The following is a 17,828-nucleotide window of genomic DNA, read 5'->3' on the forward strand; positions in this document are numbered from 1 at the left end:
TGCAGGAATTGGGGTGATCTGAGGTGTGAAGATACATGAGTTGGGGTGATCTGAGGTGTGAAGATGCAGGAATTGGGGTGATCTGAGGTGTGAAGGTGCAGGAATTGGGGTGATCTGAGGTGTGAAGATACAGGAGTTGGGGTGATCTGAGGTGTGAAGATGCAGGAATTGGGGTGATCTGAGGTGTGAAGGTGCAGGAATTGGGGTGATCTGAGGTGTGAAGATACAGGAGTTGGGGTGATCTGAGGTGTGAAGATGCAGGAATTGGGGTGATCTGAGGTGTGAAGGTGCAGGAATTGGGGTGATCTAAAGGTGTGAAGGTGCAGGAATTGGGGTGATCTGAGGTGTGAAGATACAGAAGTTGGGGTGATCAAAGGTGTGAAGATACCGGAATTGGGGTGAAGGTCAATATTCATAAGAAATTAATGTAAATTTCTTACTAATATTTAAGTAGTTTACAGCATTTACTTTGTAAAAATGTATTGATTAGATGTAAAGGACTTTTAGAAGCACAATCTAATTTTAACATATTCTCAGGGCTGAACGCAGTACCTGGCTACCTGTGCTGAAAATATTAATTGTGGTTTATTTCCAGAGTTTGTACTGGAGCTAAATTATGTGGTCAGTTTATATATATGCTATGCACAGAAGAGGTTGTTTTTTTTGTTGTTACTGATGAGCAGCATGCTGTGCAGTATTTTTGTATCTTTCATTTACTTACATGCATTTGCTAGTATTGGTAATGTAGTAAGAAAAACCCTTTAAAGTAGAATTAGCAAAATATCTCTGTTTTTTTCAAGGTATGCAGCTCTTCAAAGGTCGGAAACTGAAAGCAGCATCAGAACGGCCTTATTTATGGTACAAACGGCACTCATTGTATTTACACAAAACAGTGAACAGAGTCTTGGTTTTAACCAGATACTACAGATATAACCAGTTTCCCCCTCTACTTGGGTAGGATAGCTATATAATATATGTTCATTCTGTAGTTCACTTCTACTTGCAAACATGAAGCTGGTGTTTGTATATCTGTCCCTGGCCTGCGTCTGCATTTCAGGAGTGACATCTGTAAGTCACGTACCTGTACTTTTATGGTCATCTGAAAGGTAAGTAACATAATATACATGATTGTATTTCAATGTAGCATACAGAACAATGGATTCTACATGTAGACATAACTGGTTGGTTTAGTATTTGTGTATTTGGTGGCTAACAATGAGCAATTAATTTGGGTAATGTGAGTCAGCTATTTAAAAAGCATTCAGTGATGCCAGATCCATGTTTTCATTGTTATATCTTTAAATATATTTGTATAGTAAAATCAGTACTGACAGAGTAGCTTATTGAGCAAAATACATTTGATTAGACAGTACTCACATTTCATGCTAAATATTTGATTTGGAAATACTAAGATTTCATATTGGTACCCATAGATGTTAGGATTCATATTATAGTTGCTCACCACCTATTGTTCTCTAGGATGAAACATGGCCTCTAATGCCTGGTACACACAATAAGATTATTTGACGAATGATTGTCCATTTTTTTTTTTTTTTTTGCATGCTAATATCATGTTGATAATGAAGAGTTTACTAAAGTTCCAAAAATTCTCATACGACAGAATAAAAATTTGAAAGTGATGTAATGTGTTGTAGTGTATTTGTATTGTATTTTCGAATGACAACTGTACTGATTAAACAAAAATTGTATGATCTAGTATTGTACGAGAAGAATTTCCGTGCTTGTCCAATAGGATAATATAGCCGTGTACTAACGATCAGATTATCGTACGATCGCTTTGAAAGCGTTATTTTTTATAAATTATTTAATAGGATTCTATTGAATTAAAAAACATTATAGGGAACCACACTATGGCCCAGATTCACAAAGCACTTACGCCGACGTATAACAAGTTACGCCGACGTAAGTGCAAATGTGCGCAGTTGTATCTGTGCGCCAGACCCACAAACTAATATGCGCATAAAAACAGGCTACACCCCGCCAACGTATTTTGCTTACGCCGGAGTAGAGTGGGTGCACATTTAGGCTGGGAGCATGGTGCCGCTCCCATTGATTAGCCATTCAAACATGCAAATGAGGGAAATACAGTGATTCACGAACGTGCGTGTGCCCGGGGGATGCTACGCGAGATGCGCGTAAGTTGTACGTCCGGTGTAAAGTTATTCCCCATAAAGGAGGTGCAACCCAGCAACAGACATGCTCAGGTCTGCACCAGGGAACACAAGCCGGCGTATTGTGCGGTAAACTTGTGTCTGGCTGGGCGTACGTTATGTTCAGCGGCGTAAGCAGTGATCCGGCGTAGCTTAGGCAGTTTTGCTGGCGTGGTTGTGAGCAAGCGCATAGGGGTGCGTCCACGTCACGGCGCATGCCCAGTTCGTGATACGTACCTGTCTGGCGCTCGGCCCATCATTTGCATGGGGTCACGCCTCATTTACATGAGTTCACGCCCACTTCCACCTACGCCGACGTGCGCCTTAGAAACCCACAGCACGCTGGCGCAGCGCTGGGAGCACTGGCTTGCTGAATGCAATGCTTGCCTCTCTGCACTGCGTTGGCGTAGTGTACAGTGGTTACTCTACGGCGGCGTAATGTGCGCCCTGCTCTCTGTGAATCTTGACCTTTGTAAAGGTTATAGAGGTCCTATAAAATGTTATGCCCCGTACACACGATCAGAATTTTCGATGGAAAAAGTCCGGTCAAAAGTCCGACCGTGTGTACGTGGCATTACACTGATATTTTGAGGCTGCAGTATAAACCAGACCGAGCACCTCTGAATAATTAGATAGTGTTGTAAAGTGGGGGTTGCTCCAGCAGGATTAATAGATTTAAGCCGCTAAACTTTTGTTCACTTGAGATAAGAGTGTTATGCCTGTACACACGATCAGTCCATCCGATGAGAACGGACCGATGGACCGTTTTCATCGGTTAACCGATGAAGCTGACTGATGGTCCGTCGCGCCTACACACCATTGGTTAAAAAACCGATCATTTCAGAACGCGGTGACGTAAAACACAACGACGTGCTGAAAAAAACAAAGTTCAATGCTTCCAAGCATGCGTCGACTTTATTCTGAGCATGCGTGGATTTTTAACCGATGGTTGTGCCTACTAACGATCGTTTTTTTCCCATCGGTTAGGAATCCATGGGTTAATTTTAAAGCAAGTTGGCTTTTTTTAGCCAATGGTTAAATAACCATTGGTTTTGACCGATGAAAACGGTCCATCAGACCGTTGTCCTCTTTTTAACCTATCGTGTGTACGAGGCCTTACTCTGATGTAGTACATTAAAAATACTCACTCACTGAATACCAAGATGAATGACCATGTGGCTAACAATTTAGAAAAGATTGCCAGATTATTTTTAATGCCCGCATTTAGTGACAATATAGCAGGCATGTCCACTGAGGTAAGTGGCTGGTGAGGCACTGGCTAGTATCAGTGCGAGATACACACAGGTTACATACGCTGTGATAGTTAGAGCGAGAGCAATAATTCTAGCACTGTAACTCTAAACATGTATCCTGTAAAAATGTTTACAGCGTCGCCTATGGAGATTTTGAAGTAACAAAGTTTGTTGCCATTCCACAAGTGTGCACAATTTTAAAGCGTGACTTTAGGTATCTATTTATTCGGCGTAACATCATCTTTCACATTTTACAAAAAAATCGGGTTACCTTTACTGTTTTTTTTTTATTCATGAAACAGTTTCTTTCCAAAAAAAGTGTTTTCAAAATTGCTGCGCAAATACCGTGTGACATACAAAGTTGCAACAACCAGGGTGTTTGCTAAAACAATATATATAATGTTTGGGGGTTCTGATTAATTTTCTAGCAAGAAAATTATGATTTTTACATGTAGGAGAGAAGTGTCAAAATTGGCCTGGGTGGCAAAGGGTTAATTACCATATGTAAATAATATAAAAATAATAATTATATATTGTTTTTAAGGTAATTTACTATATTTTCAAAAAGTTTACTCAAGCAGGTGGCTTAATGGACAAATTACTGATGTTTGAAGTTATAACTTCCAACCAGTAATTTCACAGTAAATAGATAAATAATACATTTATATGTTACAACATATAGCATATAAATATATGATTTAACTTGATTAAAACCGTACCTTTTCATCAGCAGCAGATTCGCATTCTCCCTCTTAACTGTGTGAGAAAAACATGGGATTGTGGGTAAATCTTATAATCATAAACCTGTGTTTTCTTTTAGACTCATGCCCTCTTCCCCTTCTACGATACTGCAGTTAATGGCGTGCCTCCACTGCAGCATTTTTATTGGACAGCTTGGGCCAATGGTACTTTATCATTGGTCCAAGACTCCAAGCTGTCCATTGAGCTCAGAGCCTCTGACAAGAAGTGAGGAGAGTAACTGTGAGCCCATCCTCTCAGTCTGCTGCAGAGTGTGCCAGCTTGTATTTAAGCTGGCTGCTCTGTATGTAGCTTCTGACAGGCTGTGCAAGGAGCCCCGTATCTCCGAAACCATAGGTCCTGGGAGCCCCAGTGGTGGAGTAGGACTTCAGCTACCAACCCCCAAGTTTGGGGTCACCAGGTCACCGGGCTATGACCCTCAAAGCTTGATAATTTTTTAATGTTAATGAGGCTACATACCTGCCTCGCCTGCCTCCCTTGACTGCACGTCCTTGCAATCATGGGCGTCCACAGGTTTTTTTCAGGGGGGGGGGGGGGGCGCTTCGACAGTGGCGATACGCAGTCGCAGTTAACCCATTCTTCGACCGCTAGCGGCCGGATAGCGCAGCTAAAACCGATAAAATAGCTCTTGAGATAATTCAGCTTCACTCCATGCCCATATAAATATAGCCTAGAGAATGTACAGACCCCCCCCCCCCCCTTCAGCACAGATGGACCCCCCTTCAGCACATACCCCCCCAATCCGCACAGGCCCCCCCCTTCAGCACGGATGGACCACCCCTTCAGCACATACCCCCTACCTTCAGCACAGACACCCCTTCTGCACAGATGGACCCCCCTATTCAGCACAAACCCCCCTTTAGCACAGACGGACCCTCCCACTGTGTACACATAAACACTGGAGGGGGAGGTGGCTTCACTCTGCTCGCTGTGCCTGTGTGACATCCGGCCCGGGACTGCTCAGACAGCCCGCGGCCACGAGAGAAGGGGATGGTTGGTCAGGTGCAGTGGTGTCACCCCACACCAGACCACCCCCCCTTGCAACGCCACGGCCAGCAGCTCGCCTCTCTCTCCCTGTTCTAACCTGCCTGTCACCGCGGCACTGTCCCTGCTTCAGTCACGGAGGGGTGTCTTCACTGTTTAATGCCTTCTCGATTCCAGGGGGGGTCAATTGCCCCCCCCCCTTGCCCTATGGAGCGGACACCCATGCTTGCAATATAGTGATTGTGTATAACAGTGACAGTCTAATTGCTGCATGCCTTTGTAAGTATCCAGCCAAGTATTACTAAAGGTAAAACTTTTTTTTTTGTGGACAGAGTAGATATGGTTTAGAACACCTATTAGTTTTATTTTGCTGTCTGTTCCCCTGTTAGAGAGATTCACCCTACCAATTTGTCCTGTTTAACATTATCATTGAAAGTGAAAGTAAAAGATAATCCAGAACAAAAATAGTGGGGATATCTTGCAATGGGAACACTAGTTCTGGTGACCTGGAGGCCCCAAGGGATTACCTTAATTTGCAGGGATTTCCTCTTACTTCCTGATTTGGCTATGGGACAGGAAGTAAAGGTAAATCTCTCTAATGGGACACAGACTACAAAAAAAAATGACAGGGGTTATAACCCTCCCTTACTCTATCCAAACTGTCTATTGTTTTAATTTAAATGGTAATTTTCTTAGTAATATTTTAGTCATAATTTTCAAAGTCTACAAATTCTATACAATATTTGTAAGTCTACTTGTATAGCTATCCTATAGGACTGCAGCCATTTGGAGAATGGTCACTGTAATGTAATGCTAGAGAACAAGTCCAGAAAATGTCAGAATCAACATTTAGCAAAATAATAAAGTTTCAAGTACATCATATTGTCAGTAGTTGGACAGGTTGGAAATATAATGTATACAGACTTTGAAATAGGAATAAATAGCTGTTTATTCTCATGTCCCAGTTGTGGGTAAGGCATTTTTTCTGTCATTAAACAAATTGAGGACTATAGAGAATACATTTTGCTGTAGCTATATTGGCTCTTTTTACATTATGTAACACAACATTGCAATAATATTTTAATCGGTTGTTATAGCTATCAATGACTGAAAAAATATCAGTATTTTCTACACCAATAATGCTATTTTGCAATACAAAATGATGATTCTATTAGTTTTTATCTAGATAATTTTTTTCCTGCAGGAATGCTATAAAAACTAAAATCACAGCTTGTTCATGCCAATTACAAGGACTTTTTCAGTAAAAAGGGCTGTAAACACTACTACACTATTTGGCCAAACATTTGTAGACACCCGATCATCACATCTGGATAAGCTTGTTGAACATCCAGTTGGCATTTACCTCTTCCCAACTGCTCCATAGCAGTTGGGAAGATCAGACTTTGGCGATCATGTGACCACTGTCACAGAGATTACATGATCAGACATCAGTCCTTCTGGCTACTTATCTTTAGCCCTGACTCAGGCCTTGTACACACGACCGAGGAACTCGTCGTAAATGAAACATTGTTTTCCTCGACGAGTTCCTTGTTAGGCTTGTGGAGAAACTTGACAAGCTTTCTTTGCGTACACACTGTCAAGACCAAATCTCCTCCTTCTCAAACGCAGTGAAGTACAACACATACAACGGCAGGGGAAGTTTGATTCCACTGGCACAACCCTTGGGGCTGCTTTTGCTAATCTCATGTTACTGCGTGTTAAAGTGGAGGTTCACCCGGAAATGTTAATTTTTAACATTAGATTCATGCTCATTTTGTCAAGGGGAATCGGGTAGTTTTTTTAAAATCGAAGCCGTACTTACCGTTTTAGAGATACATCTTCTCCGCCACTTCCGGGTATGGGCTTCGGGACTGGGCGTTCCTATTTGATTGACAGTCTTCCGACAGGCTTCCGACGGTCGCATCTATCGCGTCACGATTTTCCGAAAGTAGCCGAACGTCGGTGCGCAGGCGCCGTATAGAGCCGCACCGACGTTCGGCTTCTTTTGGCTACTCGTGACGCGATGTATGCGACCGTCGGAAGCCTGTCGGAAGACTGTCGATCAAATAGGAACGCCCAGTCCCGAAGACCATACCCGGAAGCGGGGGAGAAGATCGCTCTCTAAAACGGTAAGTACTGCTTCGTTTTTAAAAAAACTACCCGACTCCCCTTGACAAAATGAGCATGAATCTAATGTTAAAAAAAAAAATTTCGGGTGAACTCCCGCTTTAAGTAAAAGTTTGGTAAGAGACGATTGCACTTTTCAGTCTGTTACAGCGTGACAAATGTGTTATCTCCATTACAAACGCTACTTTTACTGAAGGTGCGCTCCCGTCTCATACTTTATTCTGAGCATGCGCAGGGTTTCTAAGCATACACACGAACGTGTTTCTCGTCGAAAACCAGCCCGACGAGGAACACGGTGAGGAAATTGAGACTCCCATCGAGGAAAAAGAGAACTTGTTCTCTTTTTTTCTCATCGAGTTCCTCGACAGTTTTCTCGATGAAGAACATACACAAGACCATTTTCCTCTGCAAAAAAGCTCTGCCACCAAGTTTCTTGATGGATTCTGTCGAGGAAAACGGGCATGTGTACGAGGCCTCAGAGTTGTCTTTGACAGCTTGGTCCCTGTGCTGAGAACAAGCAGTGAGTTCGCTTTTAGCACATACAGTAAGCATCGGCTGCCCAGTGATGCATAGGTGCAGCGTGTGGGTGGTAAAGCCCACCTTTTTGCCGCTGCAGTTGGGTTAAAACAAATTTTCCTGCCCACATCTGGTGTTATAACATCCTCCAGTCTCCTGTGCGAGTCCATTCAGCCAAAAGAGCATTTGGTGGGGTCAGGTACTGATATTTGACTGGAAAGCCTGGCTTGCAATCTGTGTTCCATTCAATAAGGTTGAGATCAGGGCCCAATTTCCTCCACAGAAACTCATCAAGCCATATGTGCACATGTGCACAGGGGCAAGTCATTCAGAAACAGGAAATGGCTTTCCACCCCTGAACATAATAACTTGTAGGGGTTTCTGCTTACTTTTAGCGATATAGTGTTTGTTTGAAAAGACTTTTAGAACAGGATAATTCAATGCCTCTCTCTTTTATGTGCAGTAACCAGTGGCAAAAAAAAGAGGATTGACAGAGGTTGCTGTTGTAACTGGGACTCTGCTCATGGGAGGACAAAGGATACACCTAGCCACATTTAAACTCCTTTGCCATCATCATCATGAATAGAAAATGTGGGGCTGAATCTCTTTTCTCTGAATTATGTGACCCATTGTGGAAAGACAAAGCAGGTATAGCTGTTGGGACATTAGGGGGGAAGTAGTGGTTATGAGATTTGATGGTTTTGAGTATGGAAGAAAATATGATAGGCAAGTCAGCTGCATAGTTATAGTGTTTGAGGATGTTAAACAATAGGTACACGAATGAACCCTGAGGATCTTGCACAACCTCAGGGACCAGATTTGCCAAAATGTGCCACCTGTAATACTTGTAAGAGGAGGTCAATGGCATGTTATACATTTGTGCAGTGATAATATACAGTATGTGATTGTGGGTAATGCATAGATTAGCTGACTCTTCCAAAAGGAAGTCTGCTTAACAAGTGTATTATGTTTTCATATTTCATGGACCTTCATTTTTATTTATCATATACCGTAGTCTGTTTTTATTGTTGTGATTCCTTGGCATGTCCGGAACTGCATGGTGTCCAGGATGATAAATGTTACTCCCAGTTGAGGGGACCATCTGGTCATGTGGCCTTGACTTTCTTTTGATGGAAGAAGCTCATTAAAAATGCATGGCACAACATTCCTTTCAAATCAATTTTTCATAAGCATTCTGTATTAAAAAGAGGCCCTGTATTATACCCTTTTATATATTTTTTCATAAGAATTTTCAGCTAAAACGATGCCCAGCATTATACCTTTATTATAATTTTTTATAAGACTTCTGTATTAAAAGAGGCCTTTTATTTTTACCTTTTCACTTAACATTTTGTGTTAAAGAACACCCATTGCTTTTTCTTTGTAAATCAAGGACAAATATAAAAAGGACAATTGTCGCCTTTCTGATAAACTTATCTTAGTTTTCTTAAAGGACAACCTGTATTTTAACATTTTCCCCAGAGAGTTTGCTGTGCTAAAAAAGTAAAGTCCTTGGGCCAGATCCACATACATTTGCATCGGCGCAGCGTATCAGAGATACACTACGCCGCCGTACCTTACCTGGTGTATATTTGAATCCTCATTGAGTTCGCGCCTTAAGTTACGGCGGCGTAGTGTTTTTCTGGCGGCGGATTTAGATTTGGGCGGGTTGGGGGCGGGTTTCATTTAAATGAAGCGCGTCCCCGCGCCGATTGAACTGCGAATGCTCCGTTTTAGAAATTTTCCGCGGTGCTTTGCGCGAAATGACGTCGCAACGACGTCATTTTTTGAACTTAGACGTGAGTTACGTCCATCCCTATTCACGGACGACTTACGCAAAAAAATAAATTTTTCAAATTTCGACGCGGGAACGACGGCCATACTTAACATGGCAAGTCTATCTATAAGCCGAAAAATACCAGCTTTAACTATACGCCGGAAAAAGCCGACTACAGACGACGTTAGAAAATGCGACGGCCGCGCGTACGTTCGTGGATCGTCGTAAATCGCTAATTTGCATACCCGAAAGCCGTCGTATCTTGGTTTGAGGATTCAAACTAAAGATACGACGCGGGAAATTTGAAAGTACGCCGGCGTATCAGTAGATACGCCGGCGTACTTCGTCTGTGGATCTGGCCCATTGTGTAAGTGCTAGGTATAGTAAAAATGTTGTAGATATTTATGGTGCCTAATCTGATATGATGAAAGGGAAACTGTGATTTATTAGCTCTGCATTAGCTCTACAAGGTAATCTAACCAGTTAGGTTTTTATACTTCAGGGTTAGAGCATCTTCCCAGTGCAATTCACCAGACATCTTTGCAATTGGATAGTGAATATAAAACAGAGAATATTTGTGAATAGATTCTGAATTATTTATGAATTAGCATAGGGAACCTACTGAAGATTAGGAAGAAAAATGTATTTATTGTTCCTCTGGCATCTCTAGATCTAGCCTGTACTTTGTTTAAAAGAAAACATTAAATTTCTTGCTTGGTTATAGTTACATATTATTGTTGTTTGAAAAACCCACATTTTGGTGTTTTTTTTTTACAAATTTCTAAACCCAAGTAAAAAGTTATAAAAAAGGATCATTATAAAAAAAAGAAAACTTTCATATAGCATAAGACAGAAAACTATACTTTATGCAGCACATTCCACTCTACCTCTGACTATAGTAGGGTTGCCATCCTCATTATCCCAGGGACAGTTCCCGTTTTATGGGATTTGTGTTTGGGAAACAAACATTTCTGGAGATGCCCCAGTTAATGAAGAGCAAGCATTCAGAGAATACTTCACCTTCATTATGTCTTTTTTCTCTTTAGCCTCAAAAATGTGTTGACACCCGAACAGAAAAACAGCAAGTCGAAGCACAGATTGACAAGCCTGTTAATTTATGTGAATTATAGCAGAACCGAATACTTTTTCCTTTATTGTCCTAGAACTTGCAGAGCTTATAGATTAGACTATGGCCTTGTATTCTTTCTGCAGTAAGATAGTGTACAATGAGCAATGGTCCCAAAGTGCAATATTCTAAGACAATCAATAAGTTGTTATTTTTGGATGGTTAATATGCGTTACTCCACTTTGACCTTTATCCTATTGCATTAACTGGTTTGACGGCAGGGTGGAATAAGTTACATTCCACTGCAGAGTACAAAATGAAGAAAGCAGATGCAGGCCTAACATGTACAGATCACTAATATCAAATCTACACATCTACAAATAAACAACACTAATGTGTACCACTGTACCCAAAAACTTTTATATAATTTTTTTGAGACAAATAGAGAGTTCTTTTGGTGGTAATCATCACTATTTTTTTTTTTTGTATTTTTATCTTAAGGAAAAAAGGGCAAAGGGTTTAATAAATCATATATTCTTTCTTCATAAATTTAGGCCCAAATGTATTATTCTACATTACATTTGGTAAAAATAACCCAATTGAGGGGTAGATCCACGTACAGCAGCGCATTATTCCGCCGGGCGTAGCGTATCACAACGGCCCAGTAACTTACTTTTTTTTTTTAGAATCCTCAAAGAATTTGCGCCTTAAGTTACAGCAGCGTAGTGTATCTTTGGCGGCGTAATGGCGCGGCATTCAAATCTCTGTGATGGGGGCGTGTTTTATGTAAATACGTTGTGACCCGACGTAAACAACGTTTTTTTTAACTGTGCATGCGCCGTCCGTGGGGGTATCCCAGTGCGCATGCTCGAAATTAACCTGGAACAAGCCAATGCTCACGACGGTGACGTCATTCTACGCAAATCCCTATTCGCGAACGACTTACGCAAACGACGTAAAAATTTCAAATTTCTACGCGGGAACGACGGCCATACTTAACATTGAGTACGCCTCATAACAGTAGCTTTAACTATACGCCGGAAAAAGCCGAATGCAAACGACGTAAAAAAATGTGACGGCCGGACGTACGTTCGTGGATCGCCGTAACTAGCTAATTTGCATACTCAACGCGGAATTCGACGGAAACGCCACCTAGCGGCCACCGAAAAATTGCATCTTAGATCCGACGGCGTACTAAGACGTACGCCTGTCGGATCGACCCGAGATGCCGTTGTATCTTGTTTTGAAGATACAAAACAAAGATACGACGCGGGAAATTTTAAATTACGTTGGCGTATCAATAGATACGCCGGCTTAATTCTTTTGTGGATCTGCCCCTTAGTGTATATTATTTAGTCTGTGAGAGATATAAAACCTACAACTATGGTAAGTATATTTGAAATGTATTAACCCTGATGTTCAGACTGCCTATTTAATTTCCTAAAGTGCTAAAATGCCAGGACAGTATAAATATATATAAATGTATAATGTATAAATATCCCAAAAATTACTCTTTTTTTTTAAGTACATAGTCCAAGGTATTTAGTAAGATGCATGGTGAGTTTTTTGAAGTTGTAATTTTTTTGCCTCAATTTTATGTAAAATGAAAAAAGCTATTAAAATGTGCCTTTAGTTCACAAAGGTGTCATTTTAAAAAGTAATTTCTCACACCCAAAATGGGCATACTTACACCCCAAAAAACCCCAAAACACATTCTTTAACTCCTGCCAAGCATGGGGATACCACCGTTCAAAAACGACGCAGGAACGACGGGCATACTTTAACATGGTGGAGTAATTTTACACCATGTTAATAGCACCCCTAACTTTGCGACGGGAAACTAAGACTTGCGCCGACGTAACGACGGGAAAAAACATCATGGATCGCCGTAACTGCTAATTTGCATACCCGACGCTGGAATACGACGCAAACTCCACCCAGCGGCGGCCGAGGTATTGCATCCTAAGATCCGACGGTGTAAGACAATTACACCTGTCGGATCTAAGGGCTATCTATGCGTAACTGATTCTATGAATCAGTCGCATAGAAACTCTGAGAGATACGACGGCGTTTCAGAGAAACGCCGTCGTATCTCTTTTGTGAATCTGGCCCCTTGTACACATAGAAAAAGTCGTAGATCTTTAAGTTCAGCTCATGAAAAATAGGGGCAAACACAAAAGTGTTTTGTTTATAATTTTACTCGGTGTATGTCAAAATCCTTGGTAAAAATAAAATGTTCCTGAGAGTAGAAAATGTTTCACACCAAAAATACTGTGAAACAGGGTTCAAACAACTTGATTGAAAATGTAAAAAAATTATTTGAATATGTGAAAAAACGCAGAAACAAGGGTGCCTTTTAGACTGAATCCCACACTTGACATATTTGCAAAATAACTTTGTTATTTAATTCAAATTTAGACTAATCTGTCCTTGTCCTTATGATAGTATGTTTAACATATTTAGCAGTGGCACAGGTTCCTTGATCCTTGATCATATCCACATATCATATATCATATATCATATCATATCCAAATTTCACTAACAGAATGCATTTGTAGTATTTTTTGTTGAAATGCAAGCCTGTGACTGATATTTTCTATTATAACCAGTTTAATTTGGAGGAAATACAGACTAGCGGCATTAGGTTAAAACAATGACTCAGAAACTGTAAATTCTGCAGTATTTGCTGATCAATGTGGTGTCTAGTTATTGTGGTGCCTAGTTATTGTGGTGCCTAGTTATTGTGGTGCCTAGTTATTAGTATTTTATTAATACAGAGACCGGAACGCAATGTATCCAGAGGTGCTAAAAACAGGAGGGTGGAGATAGACCTTTTATGTCGACCTCCTTTAATCTGTTTATAATTAATTCATATCTTGCCTAACATTGATAAAATGACAAAAAGTAAAAAAAAGAATCCACTTCTTCATAATGAGGTCCTTTGTGTGCCAACAAAGAAGCAACTTCATATGAGAGACAATTGTCTGTTTATGCAACAGTCTAAAGTGCGAATCTGCTTTTCATTTTTCATTGTCCCAGTCATTACCAAGTCACGCTCATGTCGATTGTTAAAAATGCTAAGACTATTGATTGAAAGGAACAGGGAAATGACATGTTACAAAAACATCATACATATTTGATAAACTCAGTGGGAGTCACCTCCCTTAGGGTGTCAGTGTGTTAATGAGGTTTCATTAAAGGTCAAACTGAAGCATGAACAAGTAAATAAGACAGCCTTAGCGTGTAGACATGCCACAGGTAGGGTTCAATCTTACAAAGCACGTTTCTAGAGGAAATCATATGATCATATAAACATGTCCACATATTGATTTTAGGTACTTGGGGCCAGATTCACAAAAGAGATACGACGGCGTATCTCCTGATACGCCGTCGTATCTCTGTTTCTATCTATGCGACTGATTCATAGAATCAGTTACGCATAGATAGCCAGAAGATCCGACAGGTTTAATTGTTTTACACTGTCGGATCTTATGATGCAGTACCGCGGCCGCCGCTGGGGGGAGTTTGCGTCGTAAACCAGCGTCGGGTATGCAAATTAGGAGTTACGGCGATCCACAAAGATTTTTCCCGTCGTTACGGCGTCGCAAGTGTTAGATTTCCGTCGCAAAGATAGGGCACCTTTAACATGGTGTAAAAGTACTCCACCATGTTAAAGTATGCCTGTCTTTCCCGCGTCGCTTTTGAATTTTTTTTAAAAAAAATATTTTTCTCGGCGTAAGTCTTTTTTTCACGTCGCGATTCACAAAACGTTGGCGCGTCGCAAATTTCCCGACGGGAGCATGCGCAGTACGTCTGGCGCGGGAGCGCGCTTAATTGAAATGGTACCCGCCCCATTTGAATTGGGCCGTCTTGCGCCGGACCTGTTTATGATACACCGCCGCAAATTTCCAGGTAAGTGCTTTGTGGATCGGGTACTAAATCGGAAAACTTGCGGCGGTGTAACGTAAACCGGTTACGTTACGCTGCGCCCGCTCTACGTGAATCTGGCCCATGGTTTAGAAGAAGGAAGTACTTATGGCACATAAGTATGATACTTAAAACACAATAAAAAATAAAAAAACAGTGCTCAGTGTCAGTACCTTAGTGATAAACCAAATTTGGTGACAGCAGCACTCACTGGCATCTAAATACAATACCACCAAAACATATAGGCCAAAGTTGTGTGGCGCTTTACAATAAATTATTATTTGTTGTACTATTTTTTTTAAAGAACTGACAATATATTTCAATATCATTGCAACATGCTCAATATTTATTTTGAGCATTGTCAGTGAAACATTTTCTGTGAAGCAGTGCAAAAATATATACAGGCATACCCCACTTTTAAGTACACAATGGGGTTTATTTAGCCGTAAAGCGCAAAATCACGCTCACTTCTGCATAAAAACCAATGAGCGCCCAGGTTTTATTACCAAAGCTTCATTGAACAAGCTGGGGTTAGAAGCTCATTGGTTTATATGCAGAAATGAGCCTGATTTTGCACTTTCCAGCTTTAGTAAATTGTCAAAAAAAGTCCCAATAACAAAGAATTAAATGCCACTTCATCAGTATACTCTGTGTTCCACCACCTTTTATGACAAAGCTTCTTACCAGAGAGAATTAGACCTCAAAGTGATTGAGGTCAACTTGCATTTTATTATTTCAGCACCAGGTTGTCAGTAGTGGAAAAAGGCTCTTTCAGCATAGATACTCCAAGAATAGTAATGTTATCTGTATGGACAAATAATCCATTTAATGAAGTTCCATAAATATACACAGGAAGGGAAAAGAGGAAAAGTCCAAGAAGAAGCCAGCGGAGGTAAAGAGATGATGTCATCACGCCCCCTGGCTTGAAGAAGCAGGTGTGACGTTTACATGTTCTGATTCCACTTTAAAATTGCGAGTACCCCTCTTTCAATAAAAAAGCATGTTTTTGAGATACTACACTATGGGCTTTTCCTCTTTTCCTTCCCTGTGTATATTTATGGCACTTCATTAACCGGAGCATTTGTCTATAGAGATGAACTTACTATGCTTGGAGTATCTATTCTGAAAGAACCTTTTTCCACTACTAACAAACTGGTGCTGTGGAAATAATAGAGCGCAAATTGACCTCCAACACCTTGAGGTCTAATTCTCTGGTAAGGAGCTTTCTCATAAGAATCGGTGGAACACAGCACACCTGATGAAGTGGCATTGAAGTTTTTGTTATGAGTTACATAGTAGGTGAGATTGAAAAAAGACAAAAGTCCATCAAGTCCAACCTGTGTGTGTGTTTTCATGTCAGTGTTACATTGTATATTCCTGTATGTTGTGGTCGTTAAAGCGGAGGTTCACCCGCACAGGACACTATTTTCCCCTTAGATGGATGCTCGTTTTGTCTAGGGGAATCGGCTAGTTGTTTTAAAATATGATCCGTACTTACCGTTTACGAGATGCATCTTCTCCGCCGCTTCCGGGTATGGGCTGCGGGACTGGGCGTTCCTATTTTGATTGACAGTCTTCCGAGAGGCTTCCGACGGTCGCATCCATCGCGTCACGATTTTCCGAAAGAAGCCGAACGTCGGTGCGCAGGCGCAGTATAGAGCCGCACCGACGTTCGGCTTCTTTCGGCTACTAGTGACGCGATGGATGCGACCGTTGGAAGCCTCTCGGAAGACTGTCAATCAAGAAGGAACGCCCGCTCCCGAAGACCCATACCCGGAAGCGACGGAGAAGATGCATCTCGAAAACGGGTAAGTACTGCTCATATTTTAAAACAACTAGCCGATTCCCCTAGACAAAACGAGCAGGAATCTAAGGGGAAAAGGTAAAAAAATAAATAAATGGGTGATCTCCCGCTTTAATTTGCCCATCTAATAGTTTTTTTTTATTATTGATGTCCCCCGCTAAAACCACTGCCTGTGGAAGAGAATTCCACATCCTATAGTTACATTGAGAATTTATATTACAGTTATTGATTTTTTATATGTGGTAGATGCATATAGAATTTTTGCACACTTCACTTATATATATATATATAAATATGTAATATAAATATTGAGCATGTTGCAATGTTATTACATGTATTGTCTTTAGGTCAGTTCTTTAAAGAAATAGTACAACATAAACTAATTTATTGTAATATAAAAAAAATAATATATCAGTTTAAAGTTACAGCGCAACACAACCTTGGTCTATTTATATTGTCTATTGTTTCTGTAACAAACAGAAGCAGAACAGTGTCACTCACCAACAGGCTGTTATTGAAAATTTCTCCTCTGCTGCTTGGAACTAGTTTATACCCTTCAGCACATGTACTTTTGTTATTCACAATACCAAGACTAAATGATATTACAGTATATAGCTGTAAACTGAAAATGTACATAAGCCCTATTGTATTTATACATTTTTGGAGATTTAATGGGGAATAGTTACTATTTGTACCAAATTCCAGGAACATTTTCAAAATTCAAGCAAGATGGTATAGAATGGCAACTGAGTACTGGCGTCATCTCTACACCAGGGGGATACCTCACGGATGCCTGTGTAACTCTGGGCTTCAAGGACTTTGTTTACTACCATTGCCTGCAATCTCCTCCCCTCTATGGATTGAGGACTTCTAGGCTGTTTATCGGTCTGGCAGATTTACCCATCTGCCCACTACTGTCCAGCCCACCTTACCTAGCATACAAATCACCGTCTGGTCATACCCCTGGATCTGATATTTGTATTGTTGCTTACCAGCAATTGACTGCCCTATCATCTTACGCAATTTTGCCCTCGTGTTAATGATATTACCCCTCTATTAGGCTGGATCAGTTTATTTCTGAATATACAGCCATTGTGGGGCTAACATACGACCGTACGTTGTCTACCCTCAACGCGGCCCAATTACTCAAATATCTATGCTCCTGAGGAAGCGCTATTCCAAAGCGCACAACATGTAGAGCAAGCCCTCCATATCCTCCAGATCACTACTCGGGTTACACATTATAAGATTGTATCTATAATTTTGCTTTATATTTAAGCCTCTGTATACTGAGATCATATATTTACTGTGATAACCTTTGTAGAACCAGCTATTCATTTAATTTCTATTTTTATTTTATGTTTATAACTGATTTTATGATATTTCATACCAATACATTTTCTAGTTTTTTCATACGAATTGTACCATGTGCCTTTAAAGCCCA

The 17,828-nt window shown here is 40.7% G+C and overlaps 1 protein-coding gene across 1 annotated transcript in view; it reads left to right on the forward strand.

Annotated features, from left to right (window-relative positions):
• The first annotated feature begins 949 nt into the window (after positions 1–949).
• LOC120931843 (V-type proton ATPase subunit S1-like) overlaps positions 950–17,828 on the forward strand; it is a 130,108-nt gene continuing 113,229 nt past the window's right edge. The window contains exon 1 of the mRNA XM_040343715.1: positions 950–1,106. Coding sequence (XP_040199649.1) covers positions 1,009–1,106 — 98 coding nt within the window. The 5' untranslated portion in view covers positions 950–1,008. The remainder of the gene's footprint in view (positions 1,107–17,828) is intronic.

This window comes from Rana temporaria, chromosome 3, assembly GCF_905171775.1.
Source record: "Rana temporaria chromosome 3, aRanTem1.1, whole genome shotgun sequence".
Lineage (NCBI taxonomy): Eukaryota > Metazoa > Chordata > Amphibia > Anura > Ranidae > Rana > Rana temporaria.